This window comes from Pelmatolapia mariae, linkage group LG5 (assembly GCF_036321145.2).
Source record: "Pelmatolapia mariae isolate MD_Pm_ZW linkage group LG5, Pm_UMD_F_2, whole genome shotgun sequence".
In the NCBI taxonomy this organism is placed as follows: Eukaryota; Metazoa; Chordata; class Actinopteri; order Cichliformes; family Cichlidae; genus Pelmatolapia; species Pelmatolapia mariae.
In genome coordinates, this window is record NC_086231.1 from 12,401,542 (window position 1) to 12,429,390 (window position 27,849).

General features: G+C 39.4%; 1 protein-coding gene across 12 annotated transcripts in view; it reads left to right on the top strand.

Moving 5' to 3' along the window:
- Positions 1-27,849, top strand: part of ptprt (protein tyrosine phosphatase receptor type T) — a 304,970-nt gene that overhangs the window by 116,299 nt on the left and 160,822 nt on the right. For all 12 annotated transcript variants that reach the window (XM_063473709.1, XM_063473699.1, XM_063473701.1 and 9 more), the window contains exons 9-10: positions 24,590-24,705; positions 25,965-26,145. In XM_063473709.1, the coding sequence (XP_063329779.1) occupies positions 24,590-24,705; positions 25,965-26,145 (297 nt within the window). The remainder of the gene's footprint in view (positions 1-24,589; positions 24,706-25,964; positions 26,146-27,849) is intronic.

Below are 27,849 nucleotides of genomic sequence, written 5' to 3' on the forward strand. Positions count from 1 at the left end.
TAAGAGTATCAGTTTGTGTGACTCTTTGTGTGCCTCAGTAATTTCTTCTTCTAATTAGTAAGAGTAATAGCACACGGGACAGACTATTAATCATCATCAAACTACGGACAATGCTCTTCTGCTCTTCTTGCACTTTCCCCAGCGGGTGTTTATTATTCTACAAACAGTATGGAAACAGTGGACACTATTTGGTTTCATCGTATTGGAGCTGGAGTTGATTAACTATGATGTCAGCTTTTAAAAACATTTGAAAAACAGATCACCTAACACAAACAAACACATATGAAAACACTAAAAATCGTACAGATGAGGTTCACCAGCTAGCTGTTATTATTCAATCAGGAACAGTGAAAAGGTCCATTATTCACTGATCTAAGTGGCATAATTGGTTCCAAAAATAACAGAAACGCAGAGAAATCTACCTAGATACTCTCACAACACTTTAAATCTTCCTAGTAACAGGCCTCTATTCTGAGGGTGTGTTACATGCTTGTCATGGTGGAGCAGAAGGGAGTAGAGGGGTGCGAAGTTTGTCTGTCTGACAGATGAAGCGAGAACTGCTTAAAAACCGGTGTCAGACGTGAGAACATGAAGCAAAAGTCATTATATTAAGTACAAGATACAGGCGTGCACGCGGCATTCAAATGAACACACAAAAACAAACCTGCAAACTTCATTTATACCTCCTAATGATGTGAACGTGTGGACACGTGCACTCGCACACAGGTCTGCAGGTGATGCAGTGCACGAGACACACAAACATTAATGTACAACACTTTCTTTTCTTTTTTTTTGCTCTCACAGCAGTGTAGCGATTGTAATCAACACTTGAGAAAGCTGCAAGCAAGCAGGATGAGTAACACCAGGGGTGAGAGTGTGTGTGTGTGTGTGTGTGTGTGTGTGTGTGTGTGTGTGTGTGTGTGTGTGTGTGTGTGTGTGTGTGTGTGTGTGTGTTGGAGAGAAACCTGTAAGTGAGAGAGATGTGTGCTGAATGCAGGGGAACAAAGAACTTACCACAACACTTTCTTGAATGACAGAAAAATTACAAATACAAAATACAAAACAGACTTATGAATACCCACAATGCAGGTAGTCTCTTTTCCCATAATTCTATTGGGTCCTTCAGTCGGGTTGTGCATTCGTGTTTACTGTGTTTCAGCTCTTTTCTATGATTTTACAACATCTCTTATAACAAAGCACCATGATTTCTGAGTAATAAGTAACCATCCAAGGCTGAGATGTACATACAAAAATAAAAAAAAACCTTCTTATAATCATAGACACAGTTCTACATGGGTGCGCGCACACACGAGCTTTCAGCACTAGTTTTAGACACACACATACACGCACACTAACATACAAGGCCAGTCCAGCAGAGTTTGAGGAGGAAGCCAGGCAAGCGCAAAAGAAATAGAGGCTCTTTATTAGAAGAAAATGTTTCCCATTTTGCCCGCAAATAAGTTGCTCACACACATAGATGCGCCCTTACACACACACACCCACACACACAATGCCGCAGGGCTGTCCTTTGTTGTGAAGCCATCAGGATCCAATTTCTCCTTCATTAAGTCTTGGTAGGAGGCAGTATACAGCCACTAGGTAGCTAGCCTTCTCCCCGCTACCACACACTAGCCTCCTCGCTCCACGGACACACAACACACATACAGAGAGTATAAATGCCCTTATCTTCCTCCAAACTAAAAATATCAATAAAGGCTTGTAACAACAAAGCCGGCACACATAAACAGAACCACACGCTCGTGCGAGAATAATTTTTTAGAGCAAGATGAGAAGGCCACAACAAACACATACGTTGCTGCAAAATACACACACGAACAAGAGTTCAGTAATGAAATCTCTAGTTCGCTTGGAAGAGAAATAACAAGGTCTCAGCCGAGTGAAAGAGAGTCATCATTTGTAGCTTTAATTGTCCTGAGCAATTACCACATGGACACAACGGCACACACTCCTTCCTTTTGTAAGCACTTACTGCTGGTCCTTCTTTCTCCACGGGGTCAGATTGTACTAGATTTTGGTTGCAGGGAACATAACCAACCATTTTGATGTGTTACAGTTCAGCGGGTGATGGATGATGAACTCTGGTTTAGTTGTAAGCATGATATAATAGACACAAGCACAACTCGTGCAAAATAATAAAAGAACTCGAACACTGCATACATTTATGACACAAAGCAACTCTTACTTTTACTAAGTTAACAATTGCTCGTTGGTGAGGAAGAGGTGGCTACGTGTGTGTGCGTGTGTGTCTGCGCCTGGTGTATCCAAAGGGCAGCCTAGATAAAATGCATTAAACGGAACAGGTCTGGCTTTAATTGGTGCTCTTTGGTAATTGGCCTGTTGGGGCTGATTTGCATTGTTTCCAGGGCAACAAGCTTGTTTCTCTATATCTAAGCACAGCAGGAGTGTCGGGGAAAGCGGGGAAAGAATAGAGATGTCGAGAGGTGGTGCAGAGAGAGAGAGGGGTCAGAGAGAAGGAGGGAGGAAAGAAGTTTTGTGGAAATTGCTTTTTCTCTGAGGAATTTCCACAGAATTAAAAGGACACAGCAGCAGTAGCTTTTTTTTCTAGAGAGGACTTTTTGAGCACATACCTTTACAATTGTTTGTTGAGAACAGTGATACAGTTTTTTCGTACTTCAAGTTAAAAATGTTATTTAGCACAGATATATAGACAGAAAGTCTGCTACTGGATTCCTGTGCAAAAACTTCTAGTTCCTCTGTGTTTCTCTTTGTAACTAAACATTCAATCCTTCAAAGATACACAGCATTAACAAACTATTACATTATTTATTAGATCCAATACAGTAATTTTCCACAGCAGAAGAGTAAATGGGGTAAGGCAGATAAAGGGAAGGCTAGAGTGAGCATAAAGAGTGGAATAGAAGTGGAAAGGCATGCAACTGTGGAACAGATGACAGGGCAAAGAAGGCATGATAGTGCAGGACAGATAAAAGGACAGATAAATTGAGGACAATTTTACTCGTTTAGTGACCAGGGATGCTGGCAGCAGCTTCGATTTTCTGTGGCTCTCTTTATGGTTTCTTGTAGAAGCAGTGGAGGTGAACAGAGTGGATTAGAGCTGAAAGCTGCATTTTCTGACACAGGAAGTCAACAGCTCCACACTCTGAATTGGACAAGTGATGAAAAGTGGGCCAATTTTCATCACCTCACTCAGTGAGGCTGTTTAATTTTCTGTGTGTGTGACTGACTGTGTGTGGTCGAGTAACTAAAGTCAAATTTCTTTGAAAAACTTTCTCGGACAGATTGCCTCAAAATACATTACAAAGCAATCAGTGATCTTCTTCAGACGCTGATATAAACTAGCCCAGTGATTTTAAAACAAAAAGAGACTTCAGAAAATCAGTTTTTGCAAGCTAAGATCATTAGCTAAAAATATTCATGCCATCAGCTGTTTTTATTAGTTATGTATTTATTTGCAACAGTCCAGATTTGGACTTCTAATGCAACCATATTTAAAATTAAAATAGGTCTTCATATTTGTTCAGTTTAAAAGCAACCTATAGAAAATAGTTTAAGTAAAAAAACAGCAACACAAATACTAATTATTGAATGTTACCACTCATTTCTTGAAATACCATGTGATTTATTCACTGTTGCTCATTTTCACTGGTTGGTTTCTCTTATTTACTCAAGCTAACATTTGACAAACAACTAGATTATTTGTGTTAGACTTCACTGGAGTACTAATTAGTTGAATTTTTCAAGTTTGGTGTTTTAAGGGCAGCTTTGTTATAAAGCTCAGAGATGGGCTTATTTTACCTAAAAGTTTCCTGTAGTATAGTCAAATGAGAAAATGTGCTTGCATTCACCAATTTAACTTTATATTCAAATTGCAACAATGGCCCAGTCTTCTTTTCGTTATTGCACCGCAGCAGTTGTTATAATTTCTTCAGTCATTTCCTGGCCTCCGTGGGGAATTGAATCAAAGACTGTCCGATGGTCTGGAGTCTCTTTAGTGAAAGATCTTTGGCAGTTTTTAAAGCAGGGTTACGGGCTCTTTGCTGTTTGAGTGAATTGAAAGTGAAAGAGACAATCTCCTTTCAAACTACAGAAGCAGAACTGTTGTGACAGAGAAGAGGGTCCACTTCAGAAGATTTTAACGATCATCTGACAGGGGCGAAGCCTCACCAGGAGATCAAAGGGCAGTATGTGCTGTCTTTGACCCTTTACATCTTTGATCAGCTGTGCCAGGCTGTACTTTGATACTTTGATGACCATAGAGGAAGTGGGCAAAGGTCTATGTATATGTGCATCTGCTGTTTATTCTTATTATTTATTTATTTATTTTTTTATAAAGACACACTGAATGTAACAGCTTACAGCAAACATTTCTATTTTACTTAAATCTGAACACTATTTTTAGTCTTTTCTCTCTGTTCTCAAGAGTAGCAACAGCTACAAAGATGACAAGTGAGCACACACCGACACCTATTTAATAGAAATGGGAACAAAAAGCAGCAACACTGGTCATTCATAACCCCCCCCCCCCCCCCCCCCCCCCCCACCACCACCACCACCACCACCCCCACCCCCAATGTTCCTGAGACGTGACCTTTATGAAAAACAAGCTGATTGCAGCCATCTTGACATCGGCACATCACACTCATTAGCACCGCTACACCACAAATAACTGCTGGAGAGGTTTCGAAAAAAAAGAAGAAAAGATACAATCAAACAATGACGCTAACAATAATGAGATTGGCAGAGGCTTGAACATTTGTTTCTTGCAGCGGCAGGTCAAGGTGGTAATGAGTTGCTATGGTGATTGGGAGTTTGCCGGCTTGTTGATTGGTGCTTAATGATGCCCTACTTGATCATCTCATTGAGTGAGAGGAATCTGAGGAGGGTGTGCAGAGAGCGAAGAGAAGGGGAGCAATAAAAAGAGTGTGCAACAAAAAAAACAGAAACAAGAGTGATTTAGATAGATAACAAAAAGGTGAGGCAAATAAAGAGACGATTAGATGAACAAATGAGGGTAGAGGAGGAACAGACGGAGAGAGAGGCCACTTGGTTTGTAGTGCCAAATTAAAAAAAAACCCAACTCATTACCTTTGCAGTGTTTCATTAACTTGTCAGTTAAACAATGGTTAAGGTTTATACTCATTTACCTCGCCAAGACTTGAGTGTTTACAAAAACATAGCATACCTTGCCGTATGACTTAGCTATAGGGTGGTATGTACATATTGCACCTTCTACTCCAAACACTCCCTCTCACCTGACTTGATGCACGGCATTCCCTCTGATCAGTGATGGGAAATGATGCGCCCGGCAACATGATGTGATGTATTGGAGGTGTGACATCAGAAATCATCCAGTGGAGCTGTTGGGATTAAATCATGCAGTTTATAGATGTGGCCTTCGAGCCATACTTCACATACGCACAATTGTCCTTTATGGCTTCTGTTCTCCACAGTCAAGACCTTCAGTTCTGAGTTTGGATACAGTTTGGGAACACATGCTGATGTTCATGTGGTTGAAATGCAAAAAAAAAAAAAAGTAATATGAAAGAAACTTTCCTACTTACTGCTCAATATTAGCAGTTCTTTCCCTACATTTTCCTATTGAAAACCCTTTGAGATAGGTTTGGACTGGATAAAGTTAGTTATGTTCATTTTTTTTTCTTCTCTTATCTTCTCCTCTCTTCTCTTCTCTTCGCTTCGCTTCGCTTCTCTTCTCTTGAGGACAAACCCCTAATTGATCTATTCACAATCAAAGGTATACTATGTGGACAACGTACTCTAATAAGAACACTACTGTATACGTCCACCTACACATTGCACTTACAGGACCTGCTTGCCCATGGAGACCCATGCCATGAAGCTCCCAGCACACAGTTTTTGTGCCAATGAGGAACTTTGGAACTCTCCAGTTATTGAGTCAGCAGAGTGTTGGAGACGTTCATGCTCTATGCTCATCAGTTCTTGGTGACCCCGCTCTGTAACTTTGAGTTACTGTGGTTCCTAAACACTTGCATTTTGCAATAATACTACTTATAGTAGAGGGAAGAAGAGAAATTTCATGAACTGACTTCTTGGTATCCTATCAGAGAACCACGTTTAAATTCAGTGAGTTCTGAAGGAGGTCAGAATGACCAGTTTTATTTATTCATTGTTTTTTACATATATGGCAATAGGACTGAAAACACCTTAATTAAAATATTAAGTGACGTGGCAAAATACTTTTGTACATGTAGCGTGCCAGTATCAGTTTCTCTCTCGCTCTTTCTCTTTCTCTTGCTCGCTCTCATTTCCCATTATAAGTTCTCCCTTGGGCCACAACTTTAATGAAAAAGGAAAGAAAGGAATTTAGAGTACATGAGCTCTGGTAAAGGGTTAAAGTATTACTGGAAAATTTCAAGTTCCTTTAATTTTGTGGTTCCCACATGCTAGGCAGTCTACATGATGCAGACAGCTATCTTTGAACCTCTATCTATCGCAGCAGCTGTGGCCAAGGTCACGCTGGGGAGTCCCAGCGGGGGTGCAGGTAGGTCGGTGAACAGAGCCAAAGAAGAGAGAAAAAAATAATAGAAAAAGGAAAAATAGACTGTGGGCTCTTTTTCTTTCCACAGTTGGAAATGCTGAAAGAAACTCAAGCAATATGCAGAGTCAATACTCCCAGCTGAATAAAGGTTTATATACACTCATTTATGATTAATTATTTATATGTATTCAAGTATTCTGCGCACACAGGAGTTTTCTGAAGCTGTTTAGACCAGGTGATGACTTTATGGTAATTTTCAAGGCCGTCGTTTGTGATGCTATTGAACTGTTATACTGACAGGTGTTTCTAAGATTAATTTTGCTGTAATGAAAAGAATTAGGATGTCTAAACCTCTGAGTCTGAAATAATAAGCTCTAAGATGTCAGATTTTTATACATCTTCTTTTTTGCTTCATATTTATTTCTCTTTCTTACCCCTCCTTTGTATCTCTGCCTCTCCCTCACTTTGTCTCGTTCTTGCTTTCTCTCACTCCACCAAGTTTACTTTTTTTACAGTGTGATTTATCTCTATCAGTGTCAAACAAATTAACAATATTGCCAAAGTGGTTTGCAGTATATTACAATAAACTGAGAAGCACATCAAAATAATAGAGAAAAATGATTTGGCTGCGCATTCTTCCTTTCTCGAAAGCCCACTGCTTCAATATCTGGGCTAATAAATGTGCTCGCATGGGGTTTGCCGGCACACACACACACCACCCACAACCACATTAAGGTGGAGGTGGCAGGCAGGAATTCATGCTGTCTGATCCCCTGTGAGAGCAGTCATTACTGCATGACAGTTTTCAGCAGTAGAGAAGACACACAACCATTTGCTTTCTCGTTGAAGCTTGTAAACCAACAAAAATTCCAATTACACTCAAAACGCTAATATTTATACACACTTACGTAGTTGGTGCGTTCAGCGGCAGAATGCTGATTGCATTCTCAGCTTCCTTTTTCCCATGAAAAGGACAAGTAATAATGGTCATAAAGTCGCCACTGAGGGCAGTTTGTTGTTCTTGTGTGGAGGTTAGAAGTTAGTGAATGTTGCAGCACTTACTTGTAGTAGTGCTGAGAGTCCTGGTTGAGAGACCGGATAGTGTAGAAGAACTTGAGTAGTCTGCATAGAACACTGACCTGTGGTTTGCAAACAAGTACAGGCCAGTGTTTTTGTGTCAAGCTTTTAATGGACACACACAGACACACATAAACATATTGGCAGTTAGGCAAAGATGCATCTTTGCTAGGTGATACTGACCAGTTTCGCTAATGCACTTCATGCTTGACTGCCTCTGTCTATCTTTTTTAATTACTCTGAGTTTGTAGTTGAACACAAACACACACACACACAAGCTCTCGTTCCCTTTCTCCAATCAAGTCAAAGTGAATGGAGCTCACTCACCAGAGCGAATAACAAGAGCCAATAGAGGACAGATTGCTTATGTGTTTGTGCGTGCCAGTGAACATCTTGTTGTGTAAAAATGTGTAGTATGTCATCCCACAAATGTCTATCTGTCTGTGTGCCTGTAGGTTTGGGTGTATATGTTGAGCTCATTAAGAGTACCCAGCAGACTTCACTGACCTCTCTGTTCTTTGTCCAGTTTCTAACTACTGATGAGAGCTGGAGGGGAAGGAGGAAGGCAGTAGAGGCGCATGCAAATTAGGGGGGAAAAGAAACAAGAAGATGATTAGAGACAAAGATAAAGAATAGAGAGGAAGAGCGGGTAGAAATTGATATAATAAGAAAACATAAAAGATAAAAATAGATGCGAGAAAACAGTGGCGGATGGTGGGATACAAAAGCATGATAATAATATTGCGGTATAAAGCATGAAAATGACACAGGAACTGAGGAAGGGTGAGAAAAAAAGAGAGACTGAGGTGGAAAGAGCCAGAGAAACAATGAGGATAAAGCTGGATACACAGGGAAAGACTGACATTATTATTGCCTCATTGCTATTGCTACTCTCTGTGTCTGCTCATATTGTGTTTGCTTTGACTATAAGTGCTTCTTTATTCCTCTTCAGTAAAGCACCTTTTCAAATGAACTGAAAGAAGCCAGTGTGTTGTAGTATCTGCCCACAGAGTTCTTTGCCTGTCCCAAAGTCAATCTTGTGTTTCTGCTCCTATTTCTGATTTGTGAATGATAAATTGAGTCTGTCCTTTTCTTTCTGAAGCATGGCGATGGATGGGGGCCCGACATTTCGGCTGGGATAAAAGCCATGCTGATGAGAGCTTTGTTGAGCCTTTATGAAAGCTGGCCTGCTGCTTCACGAAGGCGTTCAATCATATAAACACGCCATATTCATTTATCAGCCCTCACAACAGGGTTCAAAATTTGCATTTAGCATAGACCGCCTTCAAAATTGCCAGTCTTTCCGATTGAGATATAATCTCAAGAAAACCTTCATCAAGCCAACGTTTTCTGCATGTCAGAATGACAAGCATGTGTTTGTGCAAAGTTTCATGCATCATTGTTTTCCCCCACCTTCTACCTCCTGCTTGTACATACCATGACACATCAGCAGTAAATGTGATCGCACAGATACTACTGGGTATTTCTCCCAAAAGTATTAACATAATATTTGTTACATTTTGTCCCTTAACTTCTCCATGTCTTTCTTAAACACAAATTGGATTCAATAAATGTTACACTCCTGTCTGCGTTCCCAATAGAGGGCTCCATTTTAATGGGACGCCGGTCAATACCCCCCCATTACGCTCACAGACAAGACAAAAATCATTGACACTTAGCACTCATATGCGCAAACAAAGACAAACACCCAGAAAGAGACAAAGAATTTAATGATCTGTGTAGCTTTGGTTTTAAAACCTACACACACACATATACACAGGTGTACATTGACAACTGCACTGCTGCAAGAGAGTCATTAACACAAAAACACAGTGGGCGCATGGTGAGATGCTCGCTCGATGTGCTTTCAGCGTCGTGGCATTTTGAAAGGGCCGTCTTGGCACATAGCCAAACAAATCACCCTCTTGTCTCGTCAATGTGAGGATGGACAAAGCAAAAACTGAATAACTCATTAAAAGAAAGATGAAAACAACCCAGTAACTTTAACTTTGATGATACTTTTCCGTCTTTTTTTCTTCCAAACTATAGTCAGAGATTAAAAGATACGCATTATCCCTCTACCAAAACAATTTGTCGGGTTTTGGTTTGTGTGTAAGTATCAAATGTCATCTTCAGGAAGGAAAGTCCAATCACATTAGCATTTTTTTGGTAGTTATCATTAAAAGCTGCTGCTGCAGTTTCCTTCAATAATCAGACGTTGTGATTTAAGAAGCCTTTTGCAGCCTTCATTACACTGACCAGCTGAGGAGTTCAGATAAGTTCTGTTATTTTTTCTGCTGTGTTTTGAGTCCTGCAAGGGGCCCTTTCCCTGACACTGGCCTGTCATGTGACAAGAGGTTATTAATTAACACGTGAGATAGACTTTGAGCTTGTATTAAAACATATTTAAGACCACAGTCTTAAATAAAATCTAATGTAAAGTAAATATTTCAGTGTTCACCTCCTTTCCCATTCCCAACTCTGAACCTTTTATTAAAAGAATATGAGATTTTTTTTTTCATTTTCTTTAATAAAAAGGAAAAAAATCTAAAACTTCACATCCAGATCTTTGCCTGTGACCTCTCTTTTTCCTGACATGACCTCACTGGTTCAATTTAAACTCATCACCTTTTCAGTTCTCGGTTTAAACCATTCCCCATATCAAATTTTCTACCTGCCTTTTACTGCGCTTACTTAAATGGTTTGGTGTATTAACTATTTGCTTTCAAGTTCAAGTCTGTGCAGTCCTGAGACTACAATGATCTGAGCAAATAAGGACTTCATTCTGGCCTTATGTGTAATACCTACTTTGTACACTCATCAGTGTTTGTTTGGGACTGAAATGGTCACTGCACGCAATGGTCTACAAAACTCTCACATAGCGTGTGCTATATTGGTACTTGCCAATAATGTAAATCAGGTCAGACTAAAATGTGTTTGAAATAATGACAACAAATTACAGCTCAATCGCAGTGGCAGTCCCGGAGGCTGAAAAATGAAGTGCCAGTAAATGCAGTTCCTCTAATGACCACTTGTTCTGCCTTCAAAAGCAAATGACTTCCCCACAGGCCACTGGATTTTTGTCATTCTTCTTGGAATTGTTACCTGTAAGCTTTAACGTTTGGATAGGGGCTGCCTTGATTGACAGATGTGCTAAAACCGGCTGCTGAAGACTTCATTTCTGCAAATTGAGTCATTGAATTGGATCTCTCTACCATATTGCTTAAAATTTGGAGCACTACTTTTAGTGAAATGATATTACAAATGGCGTTGTTGTGTAGCAAAGGTCATTCAGCAGATTTCGCTTCAGTTTGGTGAGTGAAATTGTCTTATTTTATTAGTCTGTTAGCGGTAAATGTGTGTTTGTGGGGTTTCAGTTTAGGAGAGCGTCTTGCTACCGAACACATGCGAGAATTAGCAAATATCTTAACACCCCATCCTCTGGGCTAATCATGGTCACTTCTGGATCCACTGGCCAAAATACTAAAAAAGAAGCTTCAGAATAGTCCAAAACACGTGAGTGATGTCACTAGGGCTGTTCATATAACGATATATAACGATATATATCGGATGACGATATAAAAACGATGTTTCATTTTATGCTATCGTTTGTTTCGTGGTGTCACAAAATAAACTGTTTACGGCAATATTTTTTCATAGTTTTGATGGTCACTGTAGTGGCTATATTAATTTCTTAAAGTTCTCTCTTTCTCTTATATTTAATATAACCACACTACCAACGGACAAGTGACTGTTTTTATGCGTTGTGGTTAGCAACAATTACGGTAAAACCATCGCGTGTCCGCTTGTTTATTTTCCACATAAACCTTTCACAATAAAGCTCAAGGTCCTGTTGAGACTTTTCAAAATAAACGGAGTCACGTGAAAGAGTGTGTGTTTACGGATGAGAAGCAAAAAAGAGCCGTCAGGTGCTAAAAAATAAACCTTAGACTCAAACGTTAGAACAGGCTTTTCCCCGCAGCACGCCATGTAATAAATACTCACAAAGAAAACGGCTGCCGTTACAACTTATGTCTAAAAATGTATAATTTCATGCATCGGTTAAAACACTCGACTCCAGGTACACGACGCCCAGCTGGAAACACTTCACGCAAGTCGAGCTGCCCGAGATTCACAGAATTTACAGAAATGTTGCATTTTTGTGATTTATATCGTTATCAGGACGATACATGTCTTATATCGGGATGTGAGATTTTGGTCATATCGCACAGCCCTAGATGTCACAGTTTATATGATACAGGTGTACAGGTGGTGATCAGGGATCAAGATCTGCAATACCAGATGTGGTTAGCTTGGCATGGGACTGTTTGTAATGTAGTTCACTGTATATCCTGACATGTAATTGAATATTTTTCTCGGTTTCTACCCCCAGCCACACACGCACCTTACAGGTTTCCAGGGCTGTCACAAGCTGTCCTGACTATATATTGGATAACTTGGAAAGGGGTTTGGCTTTTACTCCAGCAGTCTAGACAGCTTCCCGAGAAAGGTCATTCAGATACTCCTATCATTAGCTGTGTGTATTTTTGTCATTGTAAAATAGCACATGATAAACTTTTTAAATTATATTCCCCCCCCTCATTTTACACTCAAACGTCCCACCTCTCTAGTCCTCCTTTAAAACACAGCTCTAAAAGCCTGCAGGGGATCTTTCTTTAGTGATCAAGGGAAAGAATTTTTTAAAATAATAATAAAAAGAAGATCCATCTTCAAAGGGAAGTTACAACACACGACCCACTGGAGGTATCACCACAGCATCTCAAACTCTCCTGAGGAGTTGAAGTAAAAGACATTTTCTTTTATAATTTAATCTGATATAATTGGCTGAGTGACATTATTCTAACGAGTAGCTGTATTCATGCTTTTATTCTAGGCCCCTGAGGATTTCCCATCCTTTCCTCCTCTTTTTCCAGCCAAAATCAAATTAAAAAAAAAATGATGGGAGGAGCTGTTGAACGTATTCATCTTACATTCAACAGCTACCCCCATCTCTCTGCTTCCATCTTTCTCTCTCCTTCCAGGTCACAGCCTATATCTCTCTGCTTGTCACTCTGTCATTCTCAGCCAATTACTTGCTGGCTTCAGGTGCTTAACCTCAGGCCTCACTATCAACTGGCTCATTATGTCGCTGCTTTAAATCTCTTTCTCGTCTCCTCTAGCTCATTCTGTCTTTTCCTCTGTATCACTTTCTTTGTTTTTGGTCTTTCCTTTTTCAGTCCCTTTATTTTTTGACTTCGCATTTCTCCCATTTAACTCGACTTATTTCATTTTGTTTATTTAGTGTCTTCCTATTAAATTTTCAGTTTTTTTCTTGCTCTTTCCATCTGTTCACAGTCTTTTTTTTGGTCTCTTTCTCAGTCTCGGCACCCCTCCTTCTTATTCCTCTTTCTCCCTCCGCTCTCTGGCCCCCTCATTCTGCAAATTGCTACAACTCAATTGTCCCTTTCCTGGCTGTAGGCAGCAATGGTATTAATAAAGCGGGATTCGAAATAGATTTTCTTTCTGCTCCATTTTGAATTACATTACTGCGTAGTGTTGGCTCCGAGCATTCTTCTTCTTGTGGCTTTTGATATCATAATAATATACATTCATCCTGTATCTGTCCCGCTGAAGGATTACAGCGCTTACAGTGAAAGATGCCGCAGTAGTGCTCATTCCACGGCTACAGTATCATGTGATGCTTTTTGACTTCAAGAGCATTTTGTTCTCATTTGCAGTACTGTGCAAAAGTCTTAAACCTCTTTATATTTGCTAAGAAAATGGGAGTGATTTATTGGAACATCTGTAATTTGTCCAATTTTAAAAGTCAATAATTGGTATGAGCACCTTTATTTTTCAACACAGCCTGAACTCTCTTAGACATCCTTTCTTGCAACTTGTTCTTCAGGAATAGTTCACCAGGCATCTTAAAACCTTTCTTTGAATGCTGGCTACCTTTTGTTCCATTCTCTTTTAAGATGATCCCACACTGCTTCAATAATGTTGAGGTCTGGACTCTGGGGAGACCAGTCCATGACTGACTGGGTTCCTCTGCGTGTTCTTTTACTGTATTGGGCGTGTGTTTGTGTTTCATGCTATTGCATGGTGAATCAAAATCTGACAGTACTGTTCTGTGTTCATGATTAGGATTCATTCATTCCATAAGACTTGGCGCCACTGATTTAAATGACTTTCGGGACACTTCTTCTTTTGTCCTCCAGTTTCAGATTTTTTTAAGGACACACATCACACCAAGACCTCCAGTAAGTCTTGATCCGTAGCAGCAGTATGTGTAGAAATGAGTGGTGGCTCAAGACTTTTTGAACAGTATTTTACTTCACTTAAGATAGGAGATGAGGTCACATTTGTTGTACATTTTTAAAGGTTAAAGACTTTAAAGACTTGAAAAAAGTCTTTCTTTTGCTCAGCGGAGAATGGGATAAAATGGGGGCTTGCACTGGTTCCTTGGTAGAAGTGTGCAACAATCCTGTATCAGTCATTTATAATTGTCTGCTAATTTTTCAGAAGTAGTAGGAAGCACAGAAAAGAGCACTTGGCAGCAACGATGAGAACACAAACAGTTATTGATTTTCAGCATAAAACTGAAATGAAATTATCTTCAACTTAACTTTAACCTCTTATATAACAATGTGCACCCGAATCCATCTTTAAAATTAATTGCGCTGAGTTATTTTTGACTTGTAATAGTTGCAGATGACTTTTGAGACATGAAAAGTTTCTTTATATCTTTTAAAAATAAAATCTTTGTGAATTCGCTGTGCTGCAAGTTTAATTCAGATATTATGAGTTATGGTTTAAATTTCAGTAGTTGGTTTCATGCAGGGAGGCGTAATTAAAATCCACTAAAAGGCATCTGCTACTAGTGAATTTAATCCAATTTATCAAAGACAAAGAGCTACAGGGTGTCATGTTGTCTGCTGCTGCTATTGTGTGTGCTCGAGTTGAGTTGGATCTGTCTTTATATATGTTTGAGTTTCCCCAGCATCTAAATTGTACATTAATTGTACCTGTGTAGAGTAATTTACTTCACTGATTATAGGGTCTGCTTAAGACAGTGCATGTGTCAGATGTCAGATGTTTTTTGAGCACCAGACTGAGTTTAAGATCATCAGATTACAGAAATTTTACATGTAAAAGAGCAGTTTATGGCTTAAGACATAATGGTTAAACTTAAAATTTAAGGGTTCAAAGGTATGTGGGATTAAATGGCCTCACAAAGATGGTCATACAAATGTGTGCGTGTGTGTGTGTGTGTTGAGGCAATGAGCCAGTTTAATGACATTCCTAAAGCTGGCATGATTAAGAGGTTGATAATTTTATGATGTGCTATTGAGGTACTTCACTGATGAAATATTGCATACTTCATTTTTGCTTTTTATTAATGAGGTGAATCAAAGTATGTCCTTAAGTGCTTGGGTAAAGATGTTTCTGTGTGTGTGTGTGTGTGTGTGTGTGTGTGTGTGTGTGTGTGTGTGTGTGTATGTATGTGTATGTGTGTGTGTGTCCATATGAGTGGCCATATATGGTATTTATATGAATAGGTACTTCATTTTTGACAGCTCAGTAAACACTTCACACAAATGCACACAAAAAGAGGTGGGCTTTTGCTATATACTATAATATGTACTATAATAAACAGCATTATTTTCATACACATGATTACACAGTACATACCGACACACACAAACAGACACACACACACGCGCGCATGTTAAATTTGAGGAGGGTGAAAGCCTCCATGTTTTCTTCTGATCTTGCTTGTTTGCCTTCAGGGGTCATAGTAAAGCTTGGCTCGCTCTCTGTGTGTGTGTGTGTGTGTGTGTGTGAGTGTGTGTGTGAGCGCGTGTGTGTGTACGTGTTTATGTAGAGGTTAGGTTGTTATTTCTTTGGTGTGAGGATGCAGATTAAAGGTGCAGCCTCTGCAACACATCACTGGTCACAAATAATGCTGAAGCCATAAGAGCCTCAGGGGTGCTCCACTGTGTGCGTGTGCATGTGTGTGAGTGTGTGCATGCACATGTGAGTGTGTAGTGGTTTGAGGTGTTTAGAATCAGCTGTATTAATTGATTTTCTAGCCTTTGGCTAGTGTGCTTATCATGATATGTAATTTTGCTTCACCCACACTTTGACTGCACATAGAACACATGCATGTGAAGCATGGCACAGAAAAGTGTCCCTTCCATGCTTCTCTCAGTGGGAAGCTCTCTATGATTTTACTTTCACACTGACTCTTCTTTCACTCTCATTTGTCATTTTTTACCTTTTAGGTGTGAATATAGAAGAGGATCAAAAACACAAAAAGAAGTAAAAATTCAAACCGCATCGAAGGCATAAGAGGCCATAGAGAGAGACATAGACATACAGGTCCTTTCTAACAGCACATATGCAAATACCAGCACAAATCTTTAGGTCGTTTCAGCAAAGCCAATTAGTAAAAGCTTTTCTTTATGGAATATACAAAATTAATTGCAGCACCCATTTCAACTACAGTACAGTATCATCTAGCATGACACAGTTGCTGTTTACTGGCTGTTTGTACTTTTAAGGAAATGTGTGTATCCCATATGTGATGAAAATAAAAGATGTGTATGGTTTTCTTAGTCTGCACTGCCCCATATTCATTTCTTCTGATGCCTGATTTTTGACTTTGGGGAACACATTAATGTAGGAAGACTGATTAGAAGAAAGTACAGTAGAGCTGCAACAAGAACATGTTCCTTTAGAAGCTCAGAATTATACACTTTTTTGTAGTGAGCTGTGCTAAACTTCAAGCAGTCCTCCTCAACTCACTATCCAGAGACTTTGTACTGGAGGAATGTATACTTGCCAGTTTTTTCAATGCCAATGTTGATATGTTAAATTAAAATTGTTACACCTTATCACATAAAAGTTACTAGAATCATAGAAGTTGGCATGGACAAGAATGCAAGTGTCTAACTAAATGTATTTAATAGAGGTACACAAACTTCAGATATAGAAGGAACTATATTTATCTTGAATCAGGCATATCCTATGATTATACCTGAATGGTATGCCAAGTTTAAGTTTAAGATCAGCTGAAGTACCTGTTCAGCATTTCCCTACCTATAACTTGACTAAAGTTTGTTCGGCACCATGATCTTTCCCTAACCTTTGTCATAGGTGATGCATAGTTTTGCATTTTTCACTACGCTTATTTCCCTTGGACCTTGAAGACAGCAGATTTCTGAATAAGTATTTTTATAACCAAGTGCAAAACTGGTCGAACAAACAGGGAAATGACTAAAAATTATACAGAACGAAAAGCAGAAGTGGCAAATGGAAGACAATCTTGGAGGAAAGATGAAAAAAGTTATTATTGATTGAATTTTTTAATTGTCATAAATTCTATGCAGAAAAAATAACTGGTCGAGGTAAAACGAGGAGTAAACAGTTAATTAAAGGAAAATCCTCAAAAGGTGGAAAAGGAATGATACAAAAACAAAAGGAAAAGGAGAACAAGAGAGGAGGACAGGAAGCATGGGGGGCAGTAAGATTGATTTCCATTCCTTCTCTTCTTTTTCTCTCCTCTTCTCCCTGGAACGGCTCCCTAAAGTCTTTGGATTAATGGCTCTATTTCTGCTGCTCATTCATCAGATTCAGAAAGGCACTCCAAAACACAATGCCTCACTAGGCTCTTGCCTGAACTAGATATCTACCTGCCAAAACATCCAATGGGCCCTTAAGTACTTTCAAAGACAGGCAAAACAACTTTATCTCTACCTCCAGTTAAGTCAGCTGGGAATTAGCATTATCCATTGGCTTGTGTGCTTGTTAGTCCTTCTTGTGTAGATGATCACAGACAGTTCAGGCTGGGGTTGTAGAAAAGTCAAAGAAAAGTAAAAGTGCTAAACGTCTTGAGTTTGGTGATCCTGCATTTAACCTCTGGCATTATTGTACGCTAGAATTGTCATGGGGACAAGCTTCTATTTGCATTTCACATATTCCAAGTTTCCACACTATCCAGTTTCCAGCACAGCTAAAAAAAATGAATTACAGCTGAATTGTCTCATTTTGGGACAGTCAAAACCTTGAAATACAGTTTACTCAATATCAGCATCAGAGGACTTTTTGATAGTCGTTGTATTCAATGTATTTAAACTCTTCATTATGCAAGTCATATAGTAGATGTGTTATGATATGGGAGTCAAATTTTCTTTATAAAGTAGATGTATTTTTTTGTAGTGCTAAGCTAAAAGAAAAATGCTAAAGGTAGCTTCTGTAGTCCTTTTAATGTTAAGAACTACTTCTCTGGTCCACCATAGGGAAAGAGGGTCCATGTCTGGCTGCAACATGGCCCACTGTTTGGCCTTGTCACATTGTGTGCCAGCTGTGCCATCTACAATGCCCTTCCACAGTGTGTGATGGCTAACATGCCAACCCTTGACCAGCCCTGATTAATGAGGGTGGAAACATTGCCCAGTACAGGGTTTGTCTCCCTGTGGAGTGATACAATTGTTCTTCTTGCGTGTAACTGACCTCTATTTTTATCCCATATGTCAATTTGTGCTTTATTTTCCTCTTTCAGCGGTTACTCTACACATCTCCTTTTTTGTCTTTTTTTTGTTTATACTTTGGATTCTTAGTGATTCTTTTCATCCTGCATCACTATCATCCTTTGACACAGAGGTGATTTCAGAAACATCGACAAGAGATGCAAAGCTGATGTTAAAGAGAAGAATATAGAAGTAGTGTGATTGTAAGGAAAGAGTGAAGAAGAGGGCAGGAGGAGAGAATAAATCAGATGGATGATGTGGCAAATCTGGCATTTGTCATGACCAAGGGCAGCCTGGGAGACACCATCATCAACTTAACGATGTAAACAAAGTAATAATTCAAATAAGCTCTCCTACTTGTTTCCTCCCAGTCTTCCCTGCATTCCTTCTCCACAACTTTACAGCACGCTTCTTTACTTTGGTTTATAAAGAGAAGAAATAGAGCTGGATGATAATCCAAACTAAAATTTGAGCATAATTACTGTATACAGCAGTAAAGAAAAAACAAAATATCTAATAAATATATAATACAATGTAACATTTCATAAAGCAGTGAAGTGGTCACTGGTGGAATCTTTGATCTAATTTTCTGTTTCCATTCTATTACAATCTAATTCTCTCTGCTTTTATAAATAGAAGTTAAGAATCTGTTTATCCGGGTCCAACTAGGAATGAGACGGATAATCTGAAAGATTAGTTCAGATCATACTAAACTGAAAGACTACTGGATTAAGTGGTCAGGGCTGGTAGTTGGTGAGGGGGGATTTGTGGAGCTGTTTTTGGTTTGTTTTTTTTAGCTGTTTCTGTGCTGTATTCTTAGTGTGTTTAGAAACAATAGGCGTTGCAGTAAGGGAAGCTTTGATGTATTGCTTTTCTTGGGGAAACCTGATTACTTAATTCTCTCTGAATGAGTGAGTGATTATGCCTTTGAAATTGAGGAATTACATTGTGCGTTTCCTGTAGGTACGCTACTTGATCTGCTTAAGCATGCATATTTAAAGGTTAGTTCAAATGTGTTCTCTATAGAAAAGTTTAAATCTAAAACAGCATCTTTCTTTGTTTTGTCTCCAACTGGAGGGTACTTTTCAGAAAAGATTTTACTACCTAATCATTTTGAGGAAATTTTGTCTGTTGTTACTGTTTACATTGTTGCAGTCGTATATGGTTATATGGCATAGAGAACAATTCAACAGTGGAAATGAATATTTAAATTACACTGCATGAGAAGAAAATTTTGAAAAAAATTAAATAAAAGTAAAGTAATGGGCACTTGTGATTTATAAACGGCACCCACAGCAGCATTTCACTAACTAAAAACAGTGATGTCTTTGCCAGAGCACCAGTTTGATATTGTGTAGTTACTTGATATTGAATGAACAGTAAAAAGAGGAGAAAATTACAGACGGTTTTAGGCATTCTTGGTCTGAATGGATCATAAGACTGTTGTTTGAAAACAGCAAGTCATAAAATTAAGTCCTTTGTTTCTTTCCATCATCTGAAACCACTCATGTAATTCAGTAAGTTCAGGTTTCCCGGCACCCACATCTCCACTGATCTCACCTGGACCCCCAACACCAACGCCCTGGTAAAGCAGGCCCAACAGCGGCTGCACTTCCTCTGTGTCCTGGGGAAGAATATCCTGGACCAGCCAGTGGAGAGCATGCTCTCCTACTGCCTGGTTGTTCGGTACGCAAGGGACACAATTGAAAACAGGAAGGCTGCGCAGAGAGTAATTAACATTGCCCAAAGAATCATTGGCCATCATAGGTGACCTGTTGCACCCTGCTCACGACCTGTTTGACCTGCTGCCCTCTGATTGGGCCTCTGGTCAATCAGGTCCAACACCTCCAGGATCATAAACAGGTTCTTCCCCTGGGGCATTCACACTGTTAACAAACACTATCCCCCCACACCCCTGCCCACCCCACCCCACCTATCTGAGCCATTGTCTGAGTTACCCCCATCACTCAGGCCACTCAGTCTTTCTCACTCAAGTCTTTTCTTTGCACTGCTTCCAAGCAGTTTTCAACTATTCTCTTCTATAATGTGTGCCTTTCTCTTATTCTTGTATATATTTCTCCTGTTTGCCATTTATTCCTGCCGTCTACTATTTGTATTTTATTCTGACACAGTTGGTGTGGAGCACCTACAATTTAATTGTACATCTACAATGACAATAAAGGGCTATTCTATTCTATGGCACAAAAAACTACTTGTTTGGGGCAATCTTATTAAAATGTGAGGGAGAAGAAGACATTTAATTATCTAATATCGACTAGCTACATAGAAACAGGGCAATATTACCTTTCTTGGAAAAATATCTTAAGCATGAATCCAATCAAAACTTAATTTCAGGGCAATTAAACATACCTTCATTTTAAAAGGTAGATCATTCGACCAGTGATGTGGTCACTGCACTATGGATCAGACTTAGGAAAAGTGTGTTTGCAGTCCTGTATGCTTCTAGCAGATGTCAGCAACCTGAGTGGCTGTTTGAATCAACAAGTATCCAGGATTTTGATCAACCCATTCTGCAAACAAAAGCTAATTATCTAGTATATTTGTCACTTAAATGTGTTATATTTTAAATTTAGGCTTATTTGACCATAGAATGAGAAACTTCAACTAATGATAGAGATGAAGCCCAAGGATTAATTATACTTTTTGCATCTGCGAGTCTGCCAGGTCCAAGTAAATATATGTAAATTGGTCATCACAGTCAGTATGGACATTTGTGTGTCTGCCAATTTTTTGTGACTATGCAAACTTGTTTGTGGAGACTTTACATTATAAACCATGCACGCACTCCAGGTGATGGACATCAAAGAAGTAGAACAGGAATGACTACTCGGCCATCACGCCTCCAGCTGTCCATGTCTGTAACAGACTATAATAAAAGCTTTAATCTTCCCACAGGGGTTGAGCGATTTACTCCATAGTTGATGATCATATTGGCGCCCTGTGGCATTGATGATGACCTACAGCATAGCCCTTAGGGTAGGGCAGCAGAGGATGTTACCATGCACCCATTTGGGTAGTGGTATTGACTCTCCATAATGCACAATATCTGGCCGAAACACAAAAAAAACAAAACAAATATAGCACACAATAGCATGTGGGTGAGAGAGCAACACAGGTGGACAGATCAGCTGAACAATTAAAATACTTTTAAGTCATTACATTTACACAGCTCTGCACATTTTTATCTTAGAGCTATAGTTTGGCTACTTCTGTTTTTATCTTTGTTCAAACTGGCTCACGTGTGTCTATTCTGCTCCCCACCATGCCCTCTCCATACATTCACAGAGTTCTTCACAGATAAATGCCCAGTTTGGGGGAAAAAAGGATGGAGATGGGATAAACGTGTGTTTCTAAGTGGACAGTCATTGTGCTTTAGTTTAAAAATCATTCTCAGACAGCTTGTGACGTGAAACTATGAGGAGGCAGATTCAACTTATCATCAACCTCATAATAAAGATAATATTGATTTAATGCAGTGGATAATAGGGAAATAAGGTGAGCATCACTGTTCACTTTTGATCTGACTCTGTCATCACACTACATTTCAAAAACACATTTGAAGAAAATTCACATGAAATTTTGCCAAATATCCTGCTGCTGGCAAATAGACAAGTGATTATCACCTGTTGGGTAAAAAGCAAGTTATCTTTAAGTGGGCGGCCCTTGTATCCCAAATGCTGCACTTTGACCTGCAATTTTTTTTTTCTTGAATAAAATAAAAATACAGCAAGAGTAGCCCATCAGCCCATCTGCATTAGTCTCAGTCAGATGTAGTAAAGTCCCATTTTCTGCAGACAGTATGTGGGCTGTGTGAAAGCATATTGCCTGCTGTGCTGACCTGAAGATTGGGCTATAAGTTGGTTATATTACTTCCCCCTGCTGCTTTCTTGGCTGCCAAATGTCAGTCTGCCACAGTTTTATCCAGGAATAGTAGATTACTTCATAGGCTTTGGTCTTTTAAGTAGAAACAGAGACTCTTTAAACCATAAAGCATCCCAGGGAGTCTAAAGTCTCACCCAAAGTCACAAACACAACAGTAATAAAACGTCATCAACAAGAAGTCCTGTAACATATGTTTCATGTCTAAGATGGTCTCTAAGATGGCTTATCCATGCTGCTGTGGTCTAATCTTGTCCCATTATACTAAGAAGCTTGTTTGAACAATCTTCTAATGCGCTCAGATGCATTCATGCAGCATTTTGGTATCAGACCAAAGGTTATTACCTTAGCCTTCACTTTGATAGGCTTTTCTAAATTAAACAAGTAAGCAGAGTTCTAATAAGATGTTTTGTGGAAAAACCTGAAAAGTAAAAAAAAAAAAGTTTCTTCTTTTTTAAATCTGACTCAATTAAACTTAAGTATCCATGCTAATTTTCAAAAAGTAAAATGTTTTGTCCTTACATCTTTAAAGTCTGAGGGTAAAATCCTTGGTTATAATAGTAAAGGATATTCTCAAATACCAAAAATTCATTAGCTGTGTTTCTTTCTTCTGACAAGTATCTGAAATAATCAATTTCATTATTCATTATTTCTCCAATATGTGTATTTTTAGAGATAACTTCACCTAGAATAATGGTTTTCATTTTGATTGGAGAAATATGCTTAATAGCTTTACTAATTATACAGTGACCTGTTTTGGATGCCATCGTTAGCTGATAGAAACTAATTAGGCAGAAAGAAAGATTGGTTTGAACAAGCTTGTTAGTGTGCAGTCAGTTGTGAAAGACAAACCTGGGGATGAGAGCCCAACATATGGCTAGAACAAAACTGTGAGGGGATGTGTTGTTGTGTGTAGCTGTTTTGCTGCATGGGTGTAGGTGGGCCAATTTGAGCTTGTTGCTTGTTGTTCATGTAAGCTCATGTAAGCTTGTGGTTTTACACGTGTTTGTTTGAATATTTCTTTCACATTTTGCAGGTTCGCCAAGTTGTGCTTATGGAAGGTCTACAAGTAATTAAGGCAAAAGTAATCAATTAAATGCCCTTTATAGTGACACTCTGGATGTGTGTGTGAGTGAGAGAGAGCGAGAGACTGAGTATCACATATGGCAAAGGAAGTAATACAACTGCTAATGTCTGCAGATTAAGACTTGTGTCATTATACCCTGAATCTGAACTTTGTAATGTCGTAGCACTGCCTAGTGGTGAGGCAGAATGTCTGTTATTTAACAGATGAGAGGTGGGGACCTGTGAACCTTTTAAAAGCCTTTCTGGCCTGTCATAATTTCCTTGCCATTATTGTCAGTGAATAAATTGACTAACTGAATCTGGTAAATGCCAGAGCTTGCAAGCTTGATTTAAAAAAAAATACTTGGTTGAAATCAGCAGCATTGAGTAGAGCAGGGCGACATGACCAAAAATATTTATCACGATATACATTTGAAAATTTGCGATAACGATATAACTGACGATATAATTGACACTAGACAAAATACTTTACAACTCCACAACTTTATTAGTGCAAAAAACAAGCAGCTATTTTTATGAGCATTAAAGTTATATAAAAATGTAACAGTGCAAATGCAAATTCCTTGCTAACAGTTGAACCAAAAGGCATTTCCAGTGGAAATTGGCCGACATATCCTCAGCATAACCATGTATAATATCCACAAAACTTAAAAAGAGGTTATACACACACAGTACAGTAATATTATGTTGAAGCACAGTACGTATCACTCCGCGAGGCTCCTGCCTGCGATAGCCGTAATGCTCCGACAATCCATCAAGCAGTGAGGGTTCGTAGCTTAGCAAAGTCGTACTAAAACATTTGACAGATTTTCGAGCACCGTGTACCACATAAAATCGTTTTAAGGTCAGTAAACACAACCAGAATTCATCCATAAGGCACACGGGATTATAAGGGGCACTATCGATTTTCAGAAAAATCAAAGGATTGATTTAAAGTGTGCCGTATTTTCCAAAAAACTCTGTAATAACGACGGCCCGCTAGCATGCTCTACCAAAAATAGTGCATCTGATGGACGAAAGCTAAACCAGTTCCACACCACTGAAGTCGCAGCATTTTTTCAAACCACTTCTGGTTCATCCGTTTCATTCAACGATCCGCTTTCGCCCTTCTCATTCTCCGTCGCCATACTTTTTCCGCCATGTGCGTATGAAAACAAAGGCACTGCGCATGCGCGTTTTACCCATATTCTATCGCGATATTTCATTTTCTTATCGTTGCCCAACATTATACCGGTATTACTGTGAACGGTATGATATGGCCCAGCCCTAGCATTGAGTTGACCTGCAAATTGTAGTTTAGAAGCCAACAAAATCTTCCAGGGAGTGTAGCTTAACCCTTTTTAAGTCAAATAGATGGAACTGTAGTACTATGAACTTAGTACCCATACACTCTTCCCTTGCTTGAGGCTGCCATTCCTCCAGCTCACTCTAAGAACAAGCTATTGTTTCTGTCCATCTCTGTTTCATTCAGATCCAGTTCACGGTCCTCAAAATGTCAATGTGGTGGATGTCAGAGCCCGCCAGCTGACAGTACAATGGGAGACTTTTGGGTACGCTGTGACACGCTGCCACAGCTACAATCTGACGGTAAGCACAACCATTAATTATTCTCCACCTTTAGGGTATTATGTGGAATTAATAAGGACCGGGAGCAGAGTTTATGGAAAAAAAATCAACTGCCAGTTAACTTTATTATTTTTCATATCTTTCTGTTATTTATGATAGTTTGATGATAGATGGGAAATGTGGGAAAGAGAGCAGGGGAATGCATGTTGTAACTGGCTGAAAGCTGACCTGAGGACTTGTCACAGTTTTTGTCCATACTTTGGATAGAAGCCCATTCTTTCAAGAGATATGACCTCATCTAATGTTTTGATGATTGCGGTGGAGAGTGGTGTCAAACACGGGACGTCCCAGAGGCGATTCACACATTACTCACGGAATCACTCAGTAACTCCTTTTCCCCTATGGCATAGGTGTCAAACTCTGGCCCGCGGGCCAAATTTGGCCCGCAGCCTAATTACATTTGGCCCGCGAAGCCATACCAAATTACTATTAGAGCTGGCCTACTGGTATTATACAGCTAATATATATATTGTTTAGTATTAAGCTTTGCTTGCTCCATATTCAGTTTTTCAGCAAAACTTGTTTGAGTCCATAAGAAAAGATTCATTCTTATATCTGGAGGAAGATTTTTTTTTTCAATAAATATTAATGTTAGCCCACGACTTTGTTCCAGTTTTGAATTTTGGCCCACTGTGTATTTGAGTTTGACACCCCTGCCCTATGGATAGCCCTCCTGATAGAGACCACATAGAAATAAATGTTTTACCATTTAAACATTTACATTGACATTGATTTACATTGAGTAGACTCAAACAGTGAGTCTCCAGATCCTCTTATTGTATGCTACAAAGATCAGACTCCTGAGTCTAAGGAGCGTCTGGACTTCTTGAAGTTGCTTGAAGACGTTTCACCTCTCATCCGAGAAGCTTCCTCAGTTCTAGGGTCAAATGGTGGAGAGTCCCAGATTTAAGCCCTGTGAGGGTAATGGACCCCCTAATGATCCTCTACCTAATCACATGAGCCAAGGTGTGAAAACGGGTGTAGGTCACAGTCAGCCAAGGTTTCGGGTGAGCTTAACATTTGCCAATGTGAACACGATGACTACGATAACCTGGATGACTGAGAACCTTCACAGACATCAGACTCCTGACTTTTTTCATTATATTGTTATTATTTTATTAATATTTCCCAAGTATATTACATGAGGGCAGCTCTGGATTTGTCACTATTATTGTTAACCAAAAAGCAAAATCTCCCATGTTTCTTCTTGTGCTTTCCAGGTGCAGTACCAGTACGTGTTCAACCAGCAGGAGTTTGTAGCTGAAGAATTAATCCAAACATCATCACATTACACTTTGAGGGGACTGAGGCCATTTGTGACCGTTAGGCTGCGGCTTGTGCTGGCCAACCCTGAGGGCAGCAAGGAGAGTGAAGAGATAGTCAAACAGACGGAAGAGGATGGTGAGTGAAAGCCCCGATTGGAAAAATGTATAAGCATGTTTATTAGCATACTTTATAATGTAATATTGAGCCAACATATTACCAGACAGCAGGGCTGGACTGGGGGAAGAAATGGGCCCTGGCATTTAATCAGGTTGGTACAGTTGTTGTTGGGTTATTTCTTAGTTGAACTGCAGCATGCGACATTAATTAAAAGCAGCATAAATAAAAGTTAGAAATTAGCAACGGCTCATGGTCGTAGCCATTCATTTTACCTGAATGGTGCTAGCAGCAGCAACCTCCTGTGTCTGTGAGGCCTGCTTACTACTTGTTGTTGGTGCTACTGTTCATGGTGCAATTTGACACATTTTGCTGCATTCATTGTAGTTTCTTTTTATTGTTTTCTCTCAGCTTTCCAGCTCCACCTTCTCGCCCCTTCTTCCTCACAAAATGTTTTCTACATGGTGCATGAGTGCACAGCAAATGTAGGGGAGTGGCCTGTCGGATTAAGAGATTGGACAATCCAGTGTCAGTAATGAAAATGAACGAATGGGCTGCTGTCAGTTCTTGTACAGCCAGTACGCAGCAGCCCTCAAGCTGGCCTATTGGCCCAAAAGTGCGTTAGCCCGCCGGGAAAATGTTCGGTGTGCTAGATTACCAGTCCAGGCCTGAAGTCAGCTATTCCTGGGATAAATCCTCTGGCTTTGTCCTGGGAGAAATAAGCATGCTTTTATTTCAAGGAAAATTTGAACCGTAAGTTAGATAAATGGTTGACAATAGATCTGTTAATAGGACAGCCTATTAACAGGAAGAGACCAGGTGCATTCTGTAAAGACAAATAAAACATGATCCCAGATTGTTTGTTTCCTGGGTTATAAATTGCAAACGTAAAACAGTTGTTTCAAACAAAAGTTATTAATGTGGTTGCTTATAATAAGACTCCCAAACGTCACACAGAATTTTTATATCAGCTATAGTCCGAAAGTAAAGTAATCCATGAGACTGCATTAAGGGAACAGAACAACAATTACAAATAAAGTAAAAATACACTCACACAGGTTTGATCCTTGCCGCGTTCAAAGTTACACAATAAACATGGTTGTCTTAGCAGTAGACTTTTGAACAGGATTTTTTTTATAGTACATACTATGGAGCCTAAAAGCATGCATTATTAGGTAGGGGTTATTTCTAAACAACCACATTTTAAACTTGTTCCTTCCTTTTCTTTCTAGAGGGCTCTATGTTCTACTAATTCAGAACATAGTGTATACCCTCGCCACAGCTAGTAATAATTCATTGATGCTTCACATTTCTCTCAACAACATGCCTGCGATAAAGTGGAATAGCATTAGAGCAGTGCCTGATAAGCAGGATACAAACATTGTTCTAATGATCCCAAATCTCTTATCTCTTTCCCGCCCTCCTCAGGGCTCACTGTTCTTCTCCTGATCTCATAACTAATATTCTCTGAATTTAGCTTCTGGGGAACATCACATCTCAGTCTGAAATTCCTACCTTTGCTAGACGAGCACACAGATAATATAAGTTGCCTGAACCCTTAAAATAAAAAAAAAAAACTAACATGACTGGGGAGTACCAATGGCTTTGAGGGGGTAGGGAAAAAAAGGCTTAATTGTTTTGTTCTTAATTGTTTTTTATTTAACCATCGTTAATCTCCTGGTTGTAATTCAGTAATTAGGGAACAGAACAGCAATTGTTCACATG